This window comes from Nelusetta ayraudi, unplaced genomic scaffold (assembly GCF_046127955.1).
Source record: "Nelusetta ayraudi isolate G7.1 ecotype Tasmania unplaced genomic scaffold, CSIRO-AGI_Nayr_v1 ptg000124l, whole genome shotgun sequence".
NCBI classification, from domain to species: Eukaryota; Metazoa; Chordata; class Actinopteri; order Tetraodontiformes; family Monacanthidae; genus Nelusetta; species Nelusetta ayraudi.
Genome location: NW_027466174.1, coordinates 205,742 through 225,598, shown reverse-complemented (window position 1 = coordinate 225,598; position 19,857 = coordinate 205,742). Strand labels below are relative to the sequence as shown.

Here is a 19,857-nt window from a genome sequence, read left to right as displayed (position 1 = left end):
TGACGGTTTCACAGATCTGTGGATACAGTGCAAAAAAAAAATAATCATGAAGTAGTAAATAACTGGATTTGTTCTTACAGTTTTATGAGTAAAGATGCATCAGGCATATGAACTTTCTTCCATATCTGACAAAATCAAACCCACAGTCTTTGAGAGTATGCCTCACTAACAGGCCAGTTTATTGCCATAGCTTATTTACTGGGACATTATCGACTCTGTTCAAACAGCTTGGCAAGAAGCCCTGCATTTGTCATTTGTTTAAAAAGAACAAAAGATGCAACCTGCATCCTGTCATGAAAAAATACAATTGAGTGAGTTTATGTTAGCATTTTTAAAATATATATATATATAATTATAGAATGCTTGACAGGGTTTATTCCCAACATCACCTCTGAAACGACTGAAAGTGCTTTGCCAATAATTCAAGTCTTTCATTTTCACCACATACAGGGAGCAAGAGCAGGCAGAGATTGTTCATATCAAGCAGTATTGCAGTTTAGCAGTACATACCGCTGTTTCAAAGTATTTGTGTGTATACGTTTGGACTTTAAATACCTTCAACAGGCAGCTTTCACATCTCTTGACCATCATTTTGTGCTCTAACGTAACACAAATAATAAAAACGTCCTTTGGCTTACAAAGGAGTATTTTTGTGCACCCAGGTAGTAGGAAAGGTGTCCTCGCCAGAGTGAAGCTCAAATAGTGGAGCCAGTGCCGTAAACAGTTGGTAAAGAAGACTGTACAGAATAACAGTCTGTATGTGATAGGACTCACAGTCACACGGAAGAGTGTTGGTCATATCTGCCACTGACCTACTGCTACACTACTTGCACAAAAAGCTTCTTAAACCACTATTTTCACAACCATAGTGTTCCCCTGAAACATCTTGCATTGGAAACAAATATGAAAAAATGAGTAAAATAAGTACCATCGCAGATCTAAGTACATCTGTGCATATGAGGGGCTGCAGGTTGATGTTTATTATTACACATCAGGTCCAGGCTATGTAATTAAGACCATGACGTAGTGTGTCCAAGTGCTGTAGCCGTAGCTAGTCTAGCCAGACCAGGACTCTTTAAACACGAGGTCAGTTAGCTCATGAAATAAAAATATTCAGTTGCTGTGATTAATAAATGTAAGGGTGCATGTTTTGTATTTAGTTGGTTGCAACCTGAAACTTATTTACTAGGTGTCAGTAAAAATTTTACAAAACACCTTTAAAATCCTAAAATATTCATCCCTCATAGAATTTATTAAAAAATAAATCTCTAAAACTATTTTATGAACTCTGACACTTTTATTCATGTCACTCGGCACAATCAATTGGTTTTTAGACTGTATTCATATTTTTTGTGTAAATTTAAATCAGAAATTGTGCTTAAGAGTTTTCTACAGTACAAAAAACATATCATTAATATTAGTATTTATGAAAAGTATTGTGACTCATGAAAGTTATTTTTTTAGGCAAGGCAATGATTATGGCAAATTAGAGATGACAGCTTGTAGTATAAAGGGATTTTTTTATATTGTTTTTTTTTTTACCTAAAACATCCGTTATGACAAAAAAAAATATGACTTACCAAAATAGTGACCTGAACTACTCTCAAAAGTTACAAAAAACAACTGCTCATCTGTAAGTTGTACGTTAGGTACTGTCACACTTCAGAAAATGGCCAAATGCATCTTCAAGGCCAAAGACAACAGAACATCTCAATTTACTAGAACACAAGCTACTTTACCAACAGCAGAATCAATCACTGATCTAAAAAAAACAAAAAAACTAAACGATTATTTATTGTCTTTCACTTCTAGGCTGCTCCTTAACTCTCAGTGACACTTTATATCCTGGTCAGGGACACTACGTTGTGCGTCTGCAGTGCATCATGGGGGAAAAAAAATACATTGCCAGGCCAGAGCCAGCATGGAAGAAAACATAGAGAGCAAAACAGAGCACATATTCAGACTTGATGGTCTTTACGCAACTCTTTTTGACAGAAACAACAAAAGCCCCCCAGGGACCCTGGAGGCTCGACGGCATTCTGGACTTGTTTTGTGCCCCTCCCTAAAACCGCCAGATCGGCCTCCTGTCGACTCGTTTGAAAAAAAAAGGGAGCACCGTGAGCTGCTGCTGTTCCTGCTGAGTCCTCCAGCCACCAGGGGGCGGGGAGAGGTAGGGAGCAGATGTTAATCAGCGGGTGGAGCCTACGCATCGTGAAAGGCTACATTTTAGTCTCTGAGAGGAAAAATCTCCGTCTTATTCTAAAAGGTCCTGCGGATAGAAAGAAACAACAACGGAAATGAGTTTACAGTGTTAAACACCAAGGCCAAACTAAACGACCGCTGATATGAACCTGATCTGAGTCTTCATTGTAATGCGCTTTTCCCGTCTCCATGTAGTGGCTGTCAATATCATCCACCCCTTCGATTTTATTGGCCTCAACGTGTTCCCTCATGACAGAGTATCGATGCACCAGGAACCTAGAGGGATTTTTCAAAAACAAAAACATGCATTCATTTTAACACGTTAAAATGTATTATGATAATATGCAAGTGTGTGTGTGTGTGTGTGTGTGTGTGTGTGTGTGTGTGTGTGTGTGTGTGTGTGTGTGTGTGTGTGAACTGACCGTCCTCCACAGACGTATTTTTTCACCAGCCAAACTCCTGTCACAGTGCTCATCACAATGAGGGCTAAGACCACCACTGCTATGATGATGGCAGTGTTGGGTGCAGTGTTGTCTGCCTGGTTCAGACAGAAGAAGACTTCCGTTTATGTAGAGCTAACGCACAACTCAAGACAAAATCTTCGTAAATAGACAAAAATCCTAGATAACAATCTGTGATTCAGGACATCTGGTTGCACTGCATTTGGTTGTCGTGGCGCCCTCTCCTGCTTTATTCTTTTCCTATTGAAAAATAAAAGGACAATGGCTGGATGAAGTAGGACGACTGACCGGCGGATCTGAGAACATGGCGTTGCTGGTGCACCTCCTCCCCAGGTCGGTCTCCTTCCGTTCTGGCTGGAAGCCCCCCTCACACTGGTTGCCTGGATTCTTCCGGTAGCTTAGAAGTGAGAAGAATCAGAGTGACATTAAAGGCAGCGTGTTGGTCAAGGAAAGGACAACAAGAGCAGCACAAAGCACTGGGGGACCATTACGATGATACCAAACCATTAGGGGTGGGGGGTGATGCAGAAGAATCAGGGCTGCAGAATTTAGCCTTCCCATCCTGGCCAGTTATTAAGGCGTAAAGTTTAGGTCTCCTCGTTTCCTAAAACTGCAGCTGAGGGAGGTAAAAACTGAAAAACATGGATCCTAACCCACTGGTCTGTAGCTGTTCGGTGGTCCCATTCAAACAGAACTCCAGGGGTCGGCCCTTCAGCTCCTCCTGCTCCACACACTCAGAGCTGTTTTCCACCCTGAAATATCCAAAGTCACTGCAAGGCAAAGAACAATCTTGTAAACGCACCATCCGACATCCGACCAGACACCCTGAAACAAAACAGAAAAACGTTTTTTTGAAGTTCCCTCCCCCGAAGGGATAGAACATTAACCTCGCAAGACAGCTGCATGACTTTTTTTTTCTCTTTTGGGTCTTCTGTCTTGCAGAATCATCTTGAAAAACTTAAATCAGGCATTCCGTTATCCTTGGAAGTCACCACGCTCGGTGGACAACGTTCCAGTTGGAGAGTCAGAAAAGTAAGATGGACGCATTCATTTTTTAATGACACAAAAACACACCAATTGGCTAAAGACGGGTGCAATTACTGCTCTCGTAATGAAGAGCGGCTGCCAAATTGAACCAAGGTCCCTTCCACTTTCTACCTTGTGATGTCAGTTGTGAACCACCAAGGATAACGGCGCGACCAATCAGTGGCAGCCGGCGCCACGGTTTGGCTGTGACAACAGGAAGCGGCTGTCAGTTTGTAAAACAACAGCTGCGGCCTGAATGCAACGTCAACATTCCCTCATCAAAAAGTGCAAAAAACGACACCGAGGGCTTTTCTCTACAACTCACTACCAACTTAACTCTTAATGTGCTGCTTATCACGGGGAAGTGACATGCACGTACTTTCACCTCTTGCACCAACGGGAACATTTGCACTGTTCCAAACCTGCTCCGCAAGATATGAAGGAATGCGACTGGCTGGCTTTGAATGCAGCTTCCAGTTCGAAAAAAAAAGTTTTCTTCCCTGTACAACTGCTGTCTGGGGACTCATTCCCTGGTAGAACACATGAAATAAATCATCATGTACTTCTTTTGGTGTGTCAGGTCCATAAAACCTGCCAATAAAAGTTGTCCATCTGTTTGCATTGCCCCAGCACAGGTGTGTCACTAACTCCAAACAGTCAACATGCTGGAGATGGGGCTGAAGCACTATTTTACTACAGCGGGAGTCGTACGTGGGATCCTGGAAGCGACATTCGGGGCAAAGATCTTGTTTGATCCTGATTTGGAAGAGCTCCACTGGGAAAAGCCAAATCCATGTGTACTTAGGGTGCTGTAGATGGCTTGTAATACAGCCTTGACCAAGAAGTGGCTTAAAGTAGAAATACCATCTGTAAATAAGTTGATTGAAATAATATTTGATATTTACACAATAGAGAGAACATTTAGATTAAAAACACAGTCGGAAGTGTTTGAAGTCCACTGGTCCAAATGGTTCATATATACACGACCAGTCAAAAGTTTGGACGCGCCTTCTCATGCATTTTTTTTTTTTTTTTTTATCTTTACAACTTTCTACACTGCAGATAGATACTGAAGACATCAAATATATGAGCAAGGTATATGTAATTGTGCAGCAAAGAAAAACACATTAAAGGACTCGAAATGTGCTTTTTATGAAAGGTGGCTATTGTGAAGAATTTAAATATAAAAGGTGCTTCAGTTATTTTACAATTTCATCGTTTCCTACATAGTTCCATGTGTGTTCATACATAGTTATGATGCCTTCAGCGACAAATTGCAATGTCAATAGTCATGAGAACAACAGAAAAGACATTAAATTCATAGGGCGTGTCCAAACCTTTGACTGCTAGTGTATATATTAAACATAAGACTAGACTTGGTGTGACAAACAACCTTGTAAAGAATGCAATAGCACAATTGAACGTTCACCTCTGTTAAATATTATCTCCCTCAATGGTAAATAGTATGGTCTAAAACTTTGAATGTTCCTCCTCATGCTCTTTATTTGTTCACATTCTATCCATCCATCAACTACCAATATGTTGTGCCAATCTCTTTTCAGTGCCACAAAGCAAACAAAAACGTTTTCTCTGCATTTCCTACCACTGGTAATCATCCACAGTGCAGGCGCAGGGCGACAGCCTCTTGGTGACACTGTAGTCCCTCCCGTTCCAGCACACAGAGGACTTCCTCAGACGCAAAACGGACTCTTTGTAGCCCAGAACACATCCGTCGTTGGCTCCACTGGGGTCTGTCGAGTGAGCCAGCCACTGGACATAGTCCGAGTCGGTACCTGCACACAAACGCACACACACACACACAACAATTACTTCCATTCACAGCGAGCGGTCACCGTCCGCGCCCCTGCAAAATCGACCTACATTCCCTGGAGAAGAGCTTCCTGAAGTCGATGGTGATCACCACCCATTTACTCAAGTAGTTCCTGTAGCCCCAGAGGCTGACGTTCATGGAGCGCGAGCCCGGCTCGCTGTCCATGCCGCTGAAGTGAAGGGGGTCGTCGGTGAAGTTGTACGTGTGCCAGCACTCGCCTTCGTCTGTTGAAAACCTTCAGCAGCAGAGGCCGACAAAAAGAAAAGTGACGCGAGTGAGGAAATATTAATATTGCGATTAGAACTCGTCCTGTGTGCTCGGGTGTCCTCACTTGAGTTGATTCAGTGGGGAATTGGTGTGCTCCAGAGCCACCAGCAGGCCTCCAGAGTCCAGTATGGCGTAATGGTGGGGGCCCTTGAGGGACAACCGCCACGAGTAGCCACCGTCATCGGACACGTACACGTCAGGAGAGAGAGCCGAGTCTGCATCTCCGAGGCTGCCTGCGGAGAGTGGAGAGGTGTTTTAAGATATTTAATGATAATAGCGGGTGTACCAATTAAATAAGATTTTTTCAGGAACCCCGCTGTTATGAAATTTTATTACTATTATTGTTATTATTATTATTATATTATATTATATATTATTAATGTATTTATGGGAAGTATGTTAAGCTTTTACCAGGAAAAAAAATAATAAGTCAAGCCAAATTTTACACACTGGATCTTTAAAGCAGCTTTTTTTTCTCATCTTTTACCATGTGCCAGAATCAGGCCGACGGCGTTGGGCTGTGAGAGCGGCAGCATGGGGACGTTCATTTTCATGGTGGTGCTGTAGGAGGCGTGGATGTGAAGTCTGCACTGTGGAGACACAACAAGCAGCTCGTACCTTTTCACAGGGGCATGTCGTCAAATATGCTGCACGAGGGACATTCTACTCGTCGCTGCAAGCTGCACGAGAACCTGTGAGTGCGTCTCACTTTTTTGGGCCTGTTGGTGGACGTCTCCGTGTCGCAGAGGCTGTTCTGAGGCTGTTGCAGCCTCTGCCATTTGGCCCCTTGGTCAAAAGTAATCACTGTCTCCACTGCCCCATCTGCAGAGGGAGCAAAAAAATGCCAAGTCAGTATATTTAGTTCATTTTCCTCCACTTTGGCAGCATGGACTGTACACAGAATAATACAAACATTTCAGTCCCCCTGACACTGTAAAATATCTGAACAGATGTGATCTTCCTACTGAGCCAGCGAGTTTCCCTTCATGTTGTTGCATATGTGCTTTTGTCTCTAAGCAGAGAAAACAGTGGCCATTGCCTGAAATTAAACTTTACTAAACTTCTTAAATCACTGTAATAATAGTGTATGTGTGTGTGTGTGTGTGTATATATACCAAAACGTGTATGTGTATATACTGTATACTTAAACTTGCAAAACACAGGATGTTGTTTTTCTTTTCTTACATGTTAATAAGGCTTTCTTAACATCAAAAAAGAAAAAAAAAAAAAATTCTATAACATATTATGCAGTTCCTTGAATAGTATTATAGCAGTAATACACACACACGCGTGCGCACACACCCACAATGTGTTGACTCACCCTCTGTCAGTACACTAGTCATGTAGACGCCTCTGAGTGAAGTAATGGCTGTGAAGTCAGTGTCACTTCCTGTGGTAGTGTAAAGATGGCGCTCCAAGGACTTGGAGAACACTGCTCCTCTGTCGTCTGACACATATATGGTTCCCACACCAGAGTCTGGGCAGAACACACACAAACACACACACACACACACACACACGCTCGCTGAGTACAGAAAACTAACGGCAGCTAGCAGCAGCAATCACTGGATGGATACACAGTATCAATCATAATTGATACTGACCTCCTGGGTCGTCCACGTGCATGAATATCATGTCCTGATTGGCTGACAGCATGGAGTAGAACTGCTCGTGGTTGACCGTGGGAAGCTGAGCAATGTTCCACACCTCTCCCCCATCCGCCGACACGTGGATCGTACGCTCTGTACCCTGACGCACACATAAAAAATCTCAGCACACCGATCATCCCACACAAGGCACAAGTCATTTTTTTATAGTGTTTTTTTTTTTTTTTTTTTTAACAATGTGCGCATTTACTGAGAAGTGTGAAAAGTCCATCCTTTACTTTCTGGACTTGCGCCAGTTTTCAGGATGTACTGGGAATCAGCACTTTGTGATGTCACAAAGGGCACACATGCCTTTCTGATACTCTTCCAAGAGACTTCCAGCTCTGTGTTTTTGATCGCCTTCGTTTTTTCACACTTTCAAACATGTGAAAGGTCCAACAAAGCCTCAGTGTTAACAGGAGCTGAAAACTGTGTTGGCTTTTGTAGGAGACTGTAAACAAAGGGCTAAATAAAAAAAAAAACACACACACACAAACACACACACACTTCATACCGTGCCGGTCATGATTGACGCAAACACAAAGTGTCCTCCGAGTACAAAAGAATAAACTTTTTTTGCAATGGTCCGGAAACTTCTTCCGTAGTCTGTCGTCTTCCTCAGCTCCAACATCCCTCTATAATCTAACAAAAAGGGACAGAATCGTTAAAAATTTGCCAATCCTGTTGCAGCATTTGCTCGGTAAGTTGCCTGGACCGTCTTCAACTCACTGCAGGATCCGTTGTAGTGCGTTGTGAAATAGATGCTGTTGTTCGGACCCCTGCGGAAATAACAGAGCCAGCAGACAATCAAAGCCTGAAAAACGTGCTCACATTTTGAAACGTCCGAGGTGAAAACATAAACACGCTTGTGGAAAGTGCAGAAAACACAGATTACAGTTCCCTAGGGTGGCGAGAGAGCTGGCCGCACACGGCCCGCCTCCCAGGCTGCTTCTAAGCCCTCTCCGCTTTTGTTTATTGTCAAAAGCTGAGACGAAGGTTTTCATGCTGCAAATATTCTGCCGGCTGAAGGCCTGGGGGCTGGATAAGAATGGAGTCGCTGACTCATGATTCACTCTGACAGCAGCCGCCTCAGGTCCCGCCCACCGGCGGCCCCTTCAGGCCGGAGGCCTAAGTGACAGCTGCGGTCGCGGCGGAGCTAAAACAATGTTCCCACAATGCAGCGCCAACGGCCACATGCTGACGCCACAAACCTCATGTGAACTGCGGTGCTCGAGCGCGACGTAGGTTCGGGAGACGCACAAACTGGGGCGAGTGGGAGAGGAATAGAGAAAGAGAGAGACAGAGAGAGAGAGACAGCTGCGATAACAAAATTGGACAGCACACACTCACACGTAGGGTGTCGCTGGAAACAAACATAAAACCTGCTGATGACAGACGTTGTTTATGTGAGTACAGCAGTCAAACACACCGATGCACTGCAGACAAAGTGAGGCGGGGAAGGCTCAGAATCTTCAGGATCTGAGCTTAAGGAGGAGAGAGTGTTTTTTTTAAAAAAACAAACACATTTGGGTTTTGTTTGAAGGGAAGGGAGGTTGAAGGGAGGCAGATTTAAGAAAGCCATGTCACGGGAATGCTTATTTTTAGTGGAGAGAAGTCTTCCTAGGAGAGTTAATGATATAAGGGAGCACGTGCAGTAATAGTGTAATTATAATGTAGTAATAATGCAATTACTAGGTATATTTTTATAACAACAACTAAGGGCATTTCCACCCATCCACCAGGTCTTCTTTGCAACCAAGAGGGAAACCGACTATTTGACCAAAACAGGAAACTCTGATTAGAATCTACTACTAACCCAAGCAACAAATTCTACCCTACAGTCTCTTAGCATCCACTGGTACCTCACAACCATAGACGCAGATAGTTGTGAGTAAAAAGTAATACTGCTTGAAAGAAGTCAGTTCTCACCATTTGACCAAACAAACGCTGTCATGGATTTTCCTCCAGGTGGCACCAAAGTCCTCAGACAGCCACAGGTCCAACTGTGGGAGGATAGGGCTCAGTCACCAGTGAAGGGCACCATGTCTCAGCATCGGTTTTACCCAATCAAGACGTGTCTTAAAAAAGTCTGCTTCGGGACACCTCGATGCTGAGCGTCAGCAGTGCCTCGCAGTCTTCGGGGTTGTACAGCATCTGAATATGCGGCTCAAACGGCAGATCCGTCGAGACAAAGGTCATGCCAAAGTCCCGCGATCGAAACAGCCGGAAGCCGTCGGTTTCCGAAATGTCTCCGGTGAGCATCACCTGAAATCACAGGCGTAAGTTAGCGTTGAAGAAAATCTCAAGTCCTCGTTCAAAAATTGCTGGAAGGGCAGTGGTTTATTGGTACTCTGGAGAGCGGTGAGTTTACTGAGACAGTAAGACTGACCATACTCCAGAGAATGAATTAACCAGTACCATTACAGCAAACTTTGAATGACGACTTGAGATTTTCTTCAACATAAGGTTTGTGAGGGAAGATCTTTCCCTCACAAACGTTCGATTTCGCTCCGAGTCTCACCTTGCCGGAGTGGTCAGGACTGATGGCGATGCCAAACGCCGTCTGTATGAAGGTGTGGTTGATCAGGTGAGTCACGTCGTTGAATGTCTTCCCATAGTCTTCACTGACACAGTGAGAGAGGTTGCAGTCAGAGGCCCTGACTACAAGACGAACAGCGCTATATCACCTGCCTGGTGTTCGGTATCAAAACACTCCTCACCTCCTGTATAGATCCGACTGGCCGAAATTCACCATGAACAACGGCACCGGAAACGTCGTGAGGACCAGCAGCACCTGGGAGAAGACGGCACAATTTTTCTTCATCTCATTTTAGGCCCAACGAGGTACTTTTGCGCCCATGTAAACAAACTCACCCCTGATCCTTCTCCAACCCAAGCCAGCGAGAGCGAACCCAGAGTCCTCACTTTGAAAATAAACTGGAAGAGAAGCAAGAAAAGCATGTTTGTTTGTTTGTTTGTTCTTAACTGTCAACAGATGCAACATTTTAAGAAAGGAGACGGACTGGAATTGCAAGACGAAATTGGTTCACATTCGAACACGTGCAATAGAAACAAAACAGAATGTGGTGATGTACCACCTGTTTCCAATACACAAGTAATTGAAAACAGTAGTTGGCATAAAATCCAGTTCCTTTTGAGGCACAGCCTTATGCAATAAATTTACTACGAAGCCTGGGGAAACAGTCCAGAATAGCTGTGCAGGAAAAAATTGAGGAGCACTCCGACGTGCAGGTGCTTTTACTTTGATGCGGTTCATCAACACAGAGCTCCAGGATAGGCCTCTAGCTGGTGTTGTGTCTTGTCTTGGCATTTCTGCAACTTCCCAAACACTTCACGGGACAAAATGATTTGTCCTTAGTGTCCACAGTCAATCAGCCAGGAAGCCCAATATGTGTGACCTACATTCCACCCTAAACAGACAAAGCCGAAACCAGGGAACCAAACAATTAGCAAGTGGCCTGAAAACATGCCTACGTACAGTATGCGGAGACTAAAACTATGAGTATAAAATGGGTGAAAGGAAAAAAAAAAAAATCTTTATAATTAAACTGCAAGTTTAAGATGTTTCAATTCACGCGACATTCCGGATGATTTATCCAGAGTTTGGTTCGAGCAGTCAGCTCAGCGACATATTTCCGGAGCCAGCGCTCCCATTGTGGCTCGTCTGAGAAAGAGGTTCCGCCCTCTCCGCTCTTTTGCATGGAGACGTTTACAAGGTGAGCGCTGCACTGGCGAGTCTGCATACAGCCCCATAAAGCCACAGGAGCGCGCCAGCTGGAAACTCCTTGTAAACACAACCGGTGGAAATTGGCATTCCCCCCGCCGGCCAAGTGTGTGAACACGACTTTCCGTACCTGCGACTCTGCACCTTTCCGGAGTGTTTTCATTATTTCAAGCGCATAACTGCTATCTCTCAAGTGTTTCATTTTACTGTGGCAGCAATTATCTTTATTGTTGCAGGTTGCGTTTTAATTAGGGCTGTCAGCGTTAATGTATTAATCGCGATTAGATAAATACAATCCAAAATACATTAACTTTTTTTTAATCGCATTTCAAATGTAAGCCTTTTTGTCCCATTTACTTACCCGTAGTCGGCCCATCTGGCTGATTTCTGGTAAGAAATACTTTACATTATGGGCTTAAAACTGCCTTGACATGGAAAATAACATAATTTTACACATGCAATTCAAACCGCAATTAATTGCAGTTAACTATGAAGGTTCTGCGATTAATTGCAATTGAAAAGAAAATAATCGTTTGACAGCCCTAGTCTTAATCTTTGAGTTAGGTGTCTCTATTGGTTCGCCTCAGCCAGCCAGCCATCCACAATGAACATCAAAGCTACTTGTAAACAAATGCTTCAAATGAAGATTGAAAAATATTTGAGAATGAAAAAATGTGCCTCGCCTCAGTTCTGTCAAATAAACACGCTCCGCGCTCTACTTAGGATTTTAAACAAAAATGTCCACAAGTAGTCTAAGCAGGAAAAAATAAATTTAATGAATAAAGTAAATAAAATCTAGCAGTCCGAGTAACGGGAGCATTTTGCTTCTGAACAAACACAGAGAGACACCTATTTTACGTGTTCTATTCTTAGCAAACTGTGCTTTTTTTTTGAGGAGAGCTCAATAGAAGGCCCTGATCTTAACAAGGCCAAGAACAAGAAAAGCTGCTATTTCTGTCAGATTCACTGTGTGAAAATATTTATAGCATATCTTAAACTATTCAAGTAAAAAAAAAGTTCAGCATATGAAAAAAAATATACTAAATGCTTCATTCCCAGCATTGAGTATCATGAAAATAATCTCAGTCTCCACAAACAGTGTCGTTATTCCAGCAATTATAGATTTTGCCCGTATTAAAACAACATAATTGCTCATTTGAAACCACGCATCAAAACTTAACTGCTAAAATATGTCACACATCCAATATTCTTTAAATGCAATTTGCAGGAATGTGTCCTCTGGAAATTCAGATCAAAGAAAATTCCAATTTGTAAAACCTTGGCATCCTAAGTGTCAAGGTCGCTGAAGGTCAACAGGTTTTACTTTATCTTGTGCTGTATTTGGACTTCAGACATTTCTGTGCCAGCTGCATGTACTTCACCGTGTTAAATATAACCAGAGGGATATTTTCCAGATCTGGTTCACCGATGAACTGACTGGACAAATGCTGACTTGGCTTGATTTTTGAACCAGTCTGAGACCTTGATAATCAACAGAACAGTCTTACACGAGTGTCGGAAGACCAGAGCAGAGATGAAGCCCAAACTGTTTTAACATCTAACTGGAGAAAGGCCGCGTGGTGCAGAGTCACATGAATAGAGGAAAAGACTGTTTGAAATTTACCAGAGAATGAGTGGTAAAAATAAATACATAAATAAATAAAATAAAAATGAATGATTCAGAACTGTGATTTGGAGTGATTCTGTACCTTGCAACTAGAAATCAATTGCCTCAAAACTTTCAGAGTACAGAGCCAGATAGAAAGAGCCTCCGACTTCATCTGGCTGTTCAGCCGGTTCAAGCATGTATACTAACATTATTACTGGTGACCCCGAGATGACTCAAAAGAAGCAATATCCTCCAGTGTCAGAGGTTCTGTTCCACTTTTCTTCTCATATACGGTATGTCTGCGTCACAGCCTCAGCCTTCGCCGACGCACAGCTGCATTAAGTTGAAAATGTCTCTGCTGAGGTTTCGCTTCTGGATGTCCCCAGGCCGTGTCAATCAGAGCAGCAAAGATTTGACCTCCACTTGCCCTCTGACGGAATTAACAGACCCTCCCTTCAGGCATCTGTCAATCTGATTACGTTGCAAATAGTTTGTGGTTGTGTCCTCAACTTAAATTGTTGCTATTCGTTTAGTTTAGAGGTTTTGGCGGTGAGAGGGTGTCTGGACTCCCGGCTGCCAGTTCTTTGAACTCCATTTTTTTGGTGTTAGCCATAACTATTTTTCCACCCCTCATTTCCTCAACCTCACCTTGGCTGAGCTGGGCAGCAGATGCAGTACTTCTTTTTTGCTTTTTCTGCAGACTCCCCCCACCTGAGGCAGCACTGAGGCCTCCGTCATGTCCGCCAGCCTGCAGCCATGTATTATGACACAAGACCTGATTTAGATCGCCTCCCACCCAGAAAGTGCATCACTTTTTGTACCTTTTTGTACCATCACTTACCAGCATATGTGCACATTTAGATGTTTAACTTAAACTTTACTACCATATTGAGTTTGTAAGGTTGGGAAGCTTAGATAATTTGACCATCATCTGTTTATCACATTATGTGCTCAGAGGCAGGAATGGTCCACTTCTCCTCCAGTGCTGCTTATCTCACTGGGGAGCTCCTCTCCCAAAACCTCTCGTGTGAGATCTTTGTGCACTGATGATTAATGACTCGTGACTTTCTCCTCCCACGTCTCCGTATGGGATGCTGGCGACTTGCTTCTAGGTGTCCTTGATCAGTCCAGAAGACAGAAGGTCCTGTCTGATTCAGACTTGCTGCCAGGTGAAGCTTGTACAGTTCCTGCCAAACACGCCTTGCACTTTTAATTAAGCAAACGAATGAGTCAATTTCTGCCATGCCTGGTTCTCCGTGACAAAGGCACCCATCACTGTTGGACCAGGACCCACTGGTTCACACTTCTGCAACCCTTTAAACCACTCGCTTTTATGTGGCCAAAACTTTAGAAGGTTCAACAGGAGAATCTGGCTTCTCCTCCAAATTGGAGATCAACTGTATCACGTCGGGAGCCAGGATCTGGCATCCTCAGCGCCTCTGTCTGTAGGTTTGATCGCTTGGGGGCCCAAACTACTACCGAGCAGCTGCCTGGATTGTCCTTATCAGGCCGACCATCTTGAACGCCAGTGTGCTATCTACTAGGCTGCACTGTGACAACAGGTGGAAACTATTTTCACAGTGGTGTACAAAACCACAGTACAAGGCCACATACAGTATGTTGTTCTAGGTCTTGAGTTCGGCCCGCCAGTCCTGGTTGACACGGGATGGCTGGTTGCATTTGTAACATTCAGTTTCCCCGCTTCACTAGCTGTTCCTAGTAGAGTTGTGCAAAACCTAAATATCGCAATAAAAAATTGATAATGAAAACACCTAAACTTCAAAAAACCTCTCAAATATCGCTAAAATGTTTTCATCATGTCATGCGGTGCTATCAATATTGAGATATATCGCAAAACTGTCATGGAAACACTTATTTCGCATTTACATGTGACTGGATGTGATGTACGGGGTCACGTGACCAGTTCACTTCAAGTGAAAATGGCGCGTTATGTTTGGACGGAGGAGATGGAATATTTTTTGCAAGTAATCAAAGAGAAAAATATAACCATTCTTGACAGCAAACAAACGTTAACACACAAACGTAAACATAATTCTCGTAAATCTTATACGCTTCACACCATTCAATGGAAACACCAGCAAATGGCAATTGTATTTTGTCGAAATCTTAGAAATATCACTTATTTTTGGCGAAAAACACTGTCATGGAAACGCAGGTATTGAATAATCCATTTGTATTTCGCACTCAGCAAAGTGCTCCATATTCTATACAGGCATTTAGGAGATACTGTACATGAGTCAGCGGGCTGGACTCAGATGCACAGTGTTGGCGGGTAGGAGAGCAGTCAGAGAGGTCTTCTCTCCGAGGTCAGACACCAACACAATGGGCTCTTTTTTCCCCCTCGGCTGTGGGGTTTTAACCTTTCTGCTCGGGCCTTGTTTACACACATTAGACTTCAAAAGGGGAGGTCAAACACTCTCTGATCCAACACATGAAGCTCTGTGTATGAAAATGCTGACATAAACTGGTTTGTGTTTCACGTCCGCCCAGTTACAGCAGCATGACCTCGTAACTAAGAAGATGGTTCTCCAAGACGCTTGGCGAGGGCAAAGCTTTCAAGCATTGCTATGCAGCCAAATTGCTGGGATTCCAGGTCTAAAAAATCATGCAGAAGTCAAGGAAGAGGCTGAGGACTCAAGATGCAAATACCATAGGAAAAAAAACAAAAAACGCCAAAGACATCAATGCTGCTCATTTGGAGCCAGTGTGTTAGCCATTTACGATTGGACAATGAACACACATTATCTGAAAACACACATATATATCATGTGCACCTGTACAGTAATAATCACAAAGGACGAACACACACACACACACACACACACACACATACAGGTGGTAACTGTAATCAGTACAACAGTCCTGCAGTCATATGAGTTTTAGAACTGCTCCAAATGAAAACACTATCAAGTCAGAGAAGCTCTAGCTGTAGCGCAGTCCTGAGCCACGACAGATGTTTTGGCTTCATTATGTGGATCTCTGTTCAGCGTCAGTGTAACCGACCCACAGAGCTACCAGCTTGGATAAGGACTCTGCACCTCCTCCCCCACTGCTTCCTAGTTTTGATTGCCTGGAGGTCTTCAAGTAAACACACATATTTTCAAATTGGGAAATCAGATTGGGATCAGTTAAAATAACAAAAACATGTTCTGGGGATAAAATGGAGACTCAAAACTTGATCTTGTTCTAACTGCACCAGCAGCAATATTCTTCTATAATCCTAGTGGATCTGCAACTTGAACATTTACCCGAATGAAGACTCACTTTATCAGCCTCGTCTAACAATAATATCTCAACTATGGCTTGAACTCCTCATAAATGAGCAAAGTCTTGCTTTCCTCCCCCCCCCCCTTAAGGCCACTTTTTAGAAAGTGAGTGCTCAAACACAGTTGTGAGAGCTCTGACAGGCTCTGATATTAGTTATGATAACTTCCCAAGGTTGGTGGAAGGTACAATAAAGCCCCTGTTTTGTCAGGAAGCTAACCCCAGGGCAATAAACAACAGGCTAAAAAGGCTATTTAGTACGGATCATTAGAATGTTTTAGTGAATTTAACACGCTCAGTGGAGTTCAGTAATGCACCTTTAACTTCATGTTCACCAGTTTGGTATTTTCATGACTCAGGCAGGGATGCAAATGCAAGCACGGCACAAGTACACAACAGTTTAATCGCTTCTTCAGAACTTTCCACAAGTCTACCTCCAGGGCTACAAGTACCTCTTTATTTTCACTGTTTTGTTGATGTCATTGGATGTCCCTTCCTGTCCTCCACATTAACAAACCCACTTTTTCCATGAGTCTCTCTCTCTTTCTCTCTCTCTCGCTCTCTCTCCCTCTCAGAGTGAAACATTGACTTTGCTGCTTTACATGGTGCTGCAACAGCTGGCTGCCACCCAGGACCGCTTCACCCTGAAAACAGAACATGTTTTTTCTCTACGTTTCTTTGGCCTGAGGGAAGAGAGAGTGGGATGGTGGGGGCTGGGAGGGCGGGAAAAACAACAAACTAGTTTGTCAACCACATGCTCTGCTTTTCCCAGATTTACAATACAAGAGATAGTTGGACAGCATTTTGGGACGATTGACACTCTATTCACACTGACCTCTACGCCGGTGCTTGGGTTGAGGCCGCCAGAAATTTGAAAAAAAAAATGTGGGGAATGTTTGCTCGGAAGAAAAGACCAGAGGAGACGGGAGGAGTCTGCTCTCAGCACAGCGAATAGTTTCAGGCACACATGTTAGTCTGAATGTCTGAAAAGCACAAAACAGAGCTGAAATAACAGGAGGGGCTGTTTGGTTTATTTTAAGACAGGCTGCAAGTTGGAATGAGAGAGATCGCATTTGATCTCGATCACAGGTGTAAAAATGCAAGAGCGCACCACCCAAAATGCTTCCTCTCGGGCTAATCTTGCAGCTTGCGGTGGAAGACGCCAACACCTGACCCTTCCTCCTCCGACCGGAGCTGGAAATTCTTCATGAGTCTTTGTTGTTGCAATTCCCATCCTGCACCATTACACAGAGGGACTGTGTTCGCTTGCAATCAGCGAGCTAGATGAGTTTGATCCAGGCTGACAGCCAAATAGATCAGATCAATTCCAAAGCACGCTTCATACAGTCAGAGCATCATTTGTCAGGGGGATAACCACCACCCTTTTCAACAACCATGGGTTAGGAGAGGTCAAACATTCTCCTGGCAAAGCAAATCATTTTTAGCTCAATTTTGGCTTGATTAAAGATTTATACATTGGTGCAAGCTTAACACAATAATAATAATAAACATTAATTAGCTGCCTCCCCGCCTCCCTCCCGATACGACTTGACTGCTCTGTGGAGGAGTGGCCAGTTATCTGCTGTGACCCCAAAACATGTTGTCAACATGCCAAAACAACCAGGCTCTCTGGTGCCCAGGAAAGAAAAAAGAATCTCACGAAATACAGAGTTATCTTACCTGAGAGTACTGCTGTGTGATTTACTTCAGGAGGGGTGCTGATTTGCATTCCATTGTAATTAAAATAAAAGTTAAATTCAATACAAGTGAATTTGTGTGCATGCAGGTCTTACAAAACATGCACCTCATGTTTTTCATCTTTACTCTTGTAACGTTTTTGTTTATTAGACTGTATCCAGCATTTGTCAATAGACACTCTTCTGAACTTCCAAAATATGGTTTATATTTCACATATAATTTATTAAATGTCACTTATTAATATCATTTGTTTTGAGATATATTTAAATTCGTTATTTTTGTTTTTTGAATATATTTTAGTGCATTGCCTTATTCCTATTTTATTCACATAGTCCAGGGTGGCACCCTGCCTTCGCCCTATGACAGCTGGGATAGGCTCCAGCAGACCCCCGTGACCGTGAGCTCGGGAATAAGCGGGCGGGTATGGAAGATGAATCAATGAATGAGTTCTTAAGGAACTCATTAAGCGACAGTGTTAATTTTTTTTTTGTTTGTTTCTAAAACCAGATATAATGCCCCAGACAAAACTATGGAGTTTCTGTTGTTTAGTTGAAATGCCAGGGGCCACCAGCTAAAATATTGTAAGTGCAAATGGACATCATTGGAATGGTATCAATTCATTTAGACATGAAAAGGGAATAAACACACGTTAACTAGGCCGCAGCTTAATAATTACCCGCCGTTTTATTTTGTTAACAAACAACAATTTCGATCGAATTGACAATTGCAAAAGTATTTCGGTGAGTGCGAGCCCTTCAAATTGTACTCTTCTGAGGTACTCCAGTTAACGTTTCGATGTTTACTCTTCAACACTCATCGAGAAGCAAAAGCCTGATGAGCATCGTTTATTCCACTCCTCTCCTCAGCACAGCAGATGACAATGGATCGACCGCTTGTGTTGTAAAGAGCCTGAGAGTCGGTTTGTTTGTTGGTCGGTTGGTTTATGAGCGTGTTTTGGAGATGTTTACAGTGCACATTGAAAGCTGCTCCATGTGCCGACACCGCAGGGACCGCTGCGTCACGTCACTCTCTTCTTGGGGGACTTTACTGAGTTGTTGACTTCGGATGAGCAACAAAAGAGGTGGTAGTAGAAGAAGAAGGAGAAGAAGGAGGAGGAGGAGAAGAAGACGGAGAAGAAGAAGCCTGGAGCGGCCACTTACAGAGTGTGTGTCCTCTCGCAGGGTCGCGTCCACCCCGGGCGGAGCTGGACATGTCTGTTCATTCACTCCTGCGCTGCGTGTCGACACACTCCGCCACCGCTCCGCATCACTCCCAAAGTCCGCGCGCTGCCTCCTCCTCGCACCGGGAGCCGTTCGCCCCTCGCGGGGATCCGCGCACGCGGCCGACGCAATCGAGCAGAGCGCCAAAACGACGCAACGAGCGACAACCATGCTTTCACTTCGCAACGCTGCCCAACTAACTTCTGAGGCTCGGCGTGAAACTCCCCTGTCCCATAGAGTGAGTGCGCCCCCCTCCCCAAGTCTTAGCTCCATACTCCCCCCTCTCTCGCGCCCCCCACCATCCTCATCACAAAAAGCGTCTTCACCGACTGCCCATCCACCGCGACACAAGATTGGTCAGGACCAAAATAACCTGCATTCTCATTGGACGACGGGAACCTTCCTCTGCTGGATGGCAAATCCAAATCTTTTCTGGTGCACAACTGCCCCCTAATGGAATATGCACGCAATTGCAAGAGCAAAAACTCCCTCCGTTAGATAAAAACGTATTTGTTTGTGTATAGTCGACCGGATGCCGTATTTCTAGGAAGTATTTTATTTCGGTAGAAAAGAGGAATAATGACGATCAGAAGTTAAATATTGCGGTGAGGGAAAGAAAAAGAACAAATGCAACTGGAAGCGTATTTGTCATTATTTTAAACACTTACAATTACGCAATGATGGTTAATAAAGATACGTATGACTTTTTAAAAATGTGCAAAAGACAAAATGGTATGTAACTGCAAATAAAAAATATTTACTATGTGCTTCATAAGGGTTTATTGTTAGAGGATAAATAATAATAATAATAAAAAAAAACTGATGTTATCACTCCAACTTTGACAATAACATTTCATTACACAGTTG

General features: G+C 43.5%; 1 protein-coding gene across 1 annotated transcript; it reads right to left on the bottom strand.

The window, feature by feature from the left end:
- Nucleotides 1-797: 797 nt before the first annotated feature.
- On the bottom strand, nt 798-19,233 carry LOC142904211 (sortilin-like). The gene is made up of 20 exons (XM_076050175.1): nt 18,931-19,233; nt 10,308-10,370; nt 10,154-10,227; nt 9,955-10,057; nt 9,537-9,698; nt 9,363-9,436; nt 8,163-8,212; nt 7,948-8,075; nt 7,392-7,536; nt 7,109-7,264; nt 6,497-6,609; nt 6,275-6,377; nt 5,852-6,020; nt 5,571-5,755; nt 5,293-5,482; nt 3,317-3,433; nt 2,952-3,060; nt 2,625-2,740; nt 2,352-2,478; nt 798-2,269 (listed from the first exon to the last, which is right to left on the bottom strand). Exons 1-20 carry the CDS (start codon nt 19,159-19,161, stop codon nt 2,255-2,257), a joined length of 2,430 nt encoding a protein of 809 aa, XP_075906290.1. The 5' UTR covers nt 19,162-19,233; the 3' UTR covers nt 798-2,254.
- Between the last annotated feature and the right edge of the window lie 624 nt (nt 19,234-19,857).

What these genes read in the sequence shown, in the direction of transcription:
- LOC142904211 (XM_076050175.1), bottom strand. Translation starts at nt 19,161, where the DNA reads ATGGTTGTCGCTCGTTGCGTCGTTTTGGCGCTCTGCTCGATTGCGTCG. An exon ending in GCACTACAACGGATCCTGCA is followed by an intron (nt 8,076 to 8,162) that starts GTGAGTTGAAGA and finishes CCTTTTTGTTAG; the next exon opens with ATTATAGAGGGATGTTGGAG. An exon ending in GCACGTGGACGACCCAGGAG is followed by an intron (nt 7,265 to 7,391) that starts GTCAGTATCAAT and finishes TGTTCTGCCCAG; the next exon opens with ACTCTGGTGTGGGAACCATA.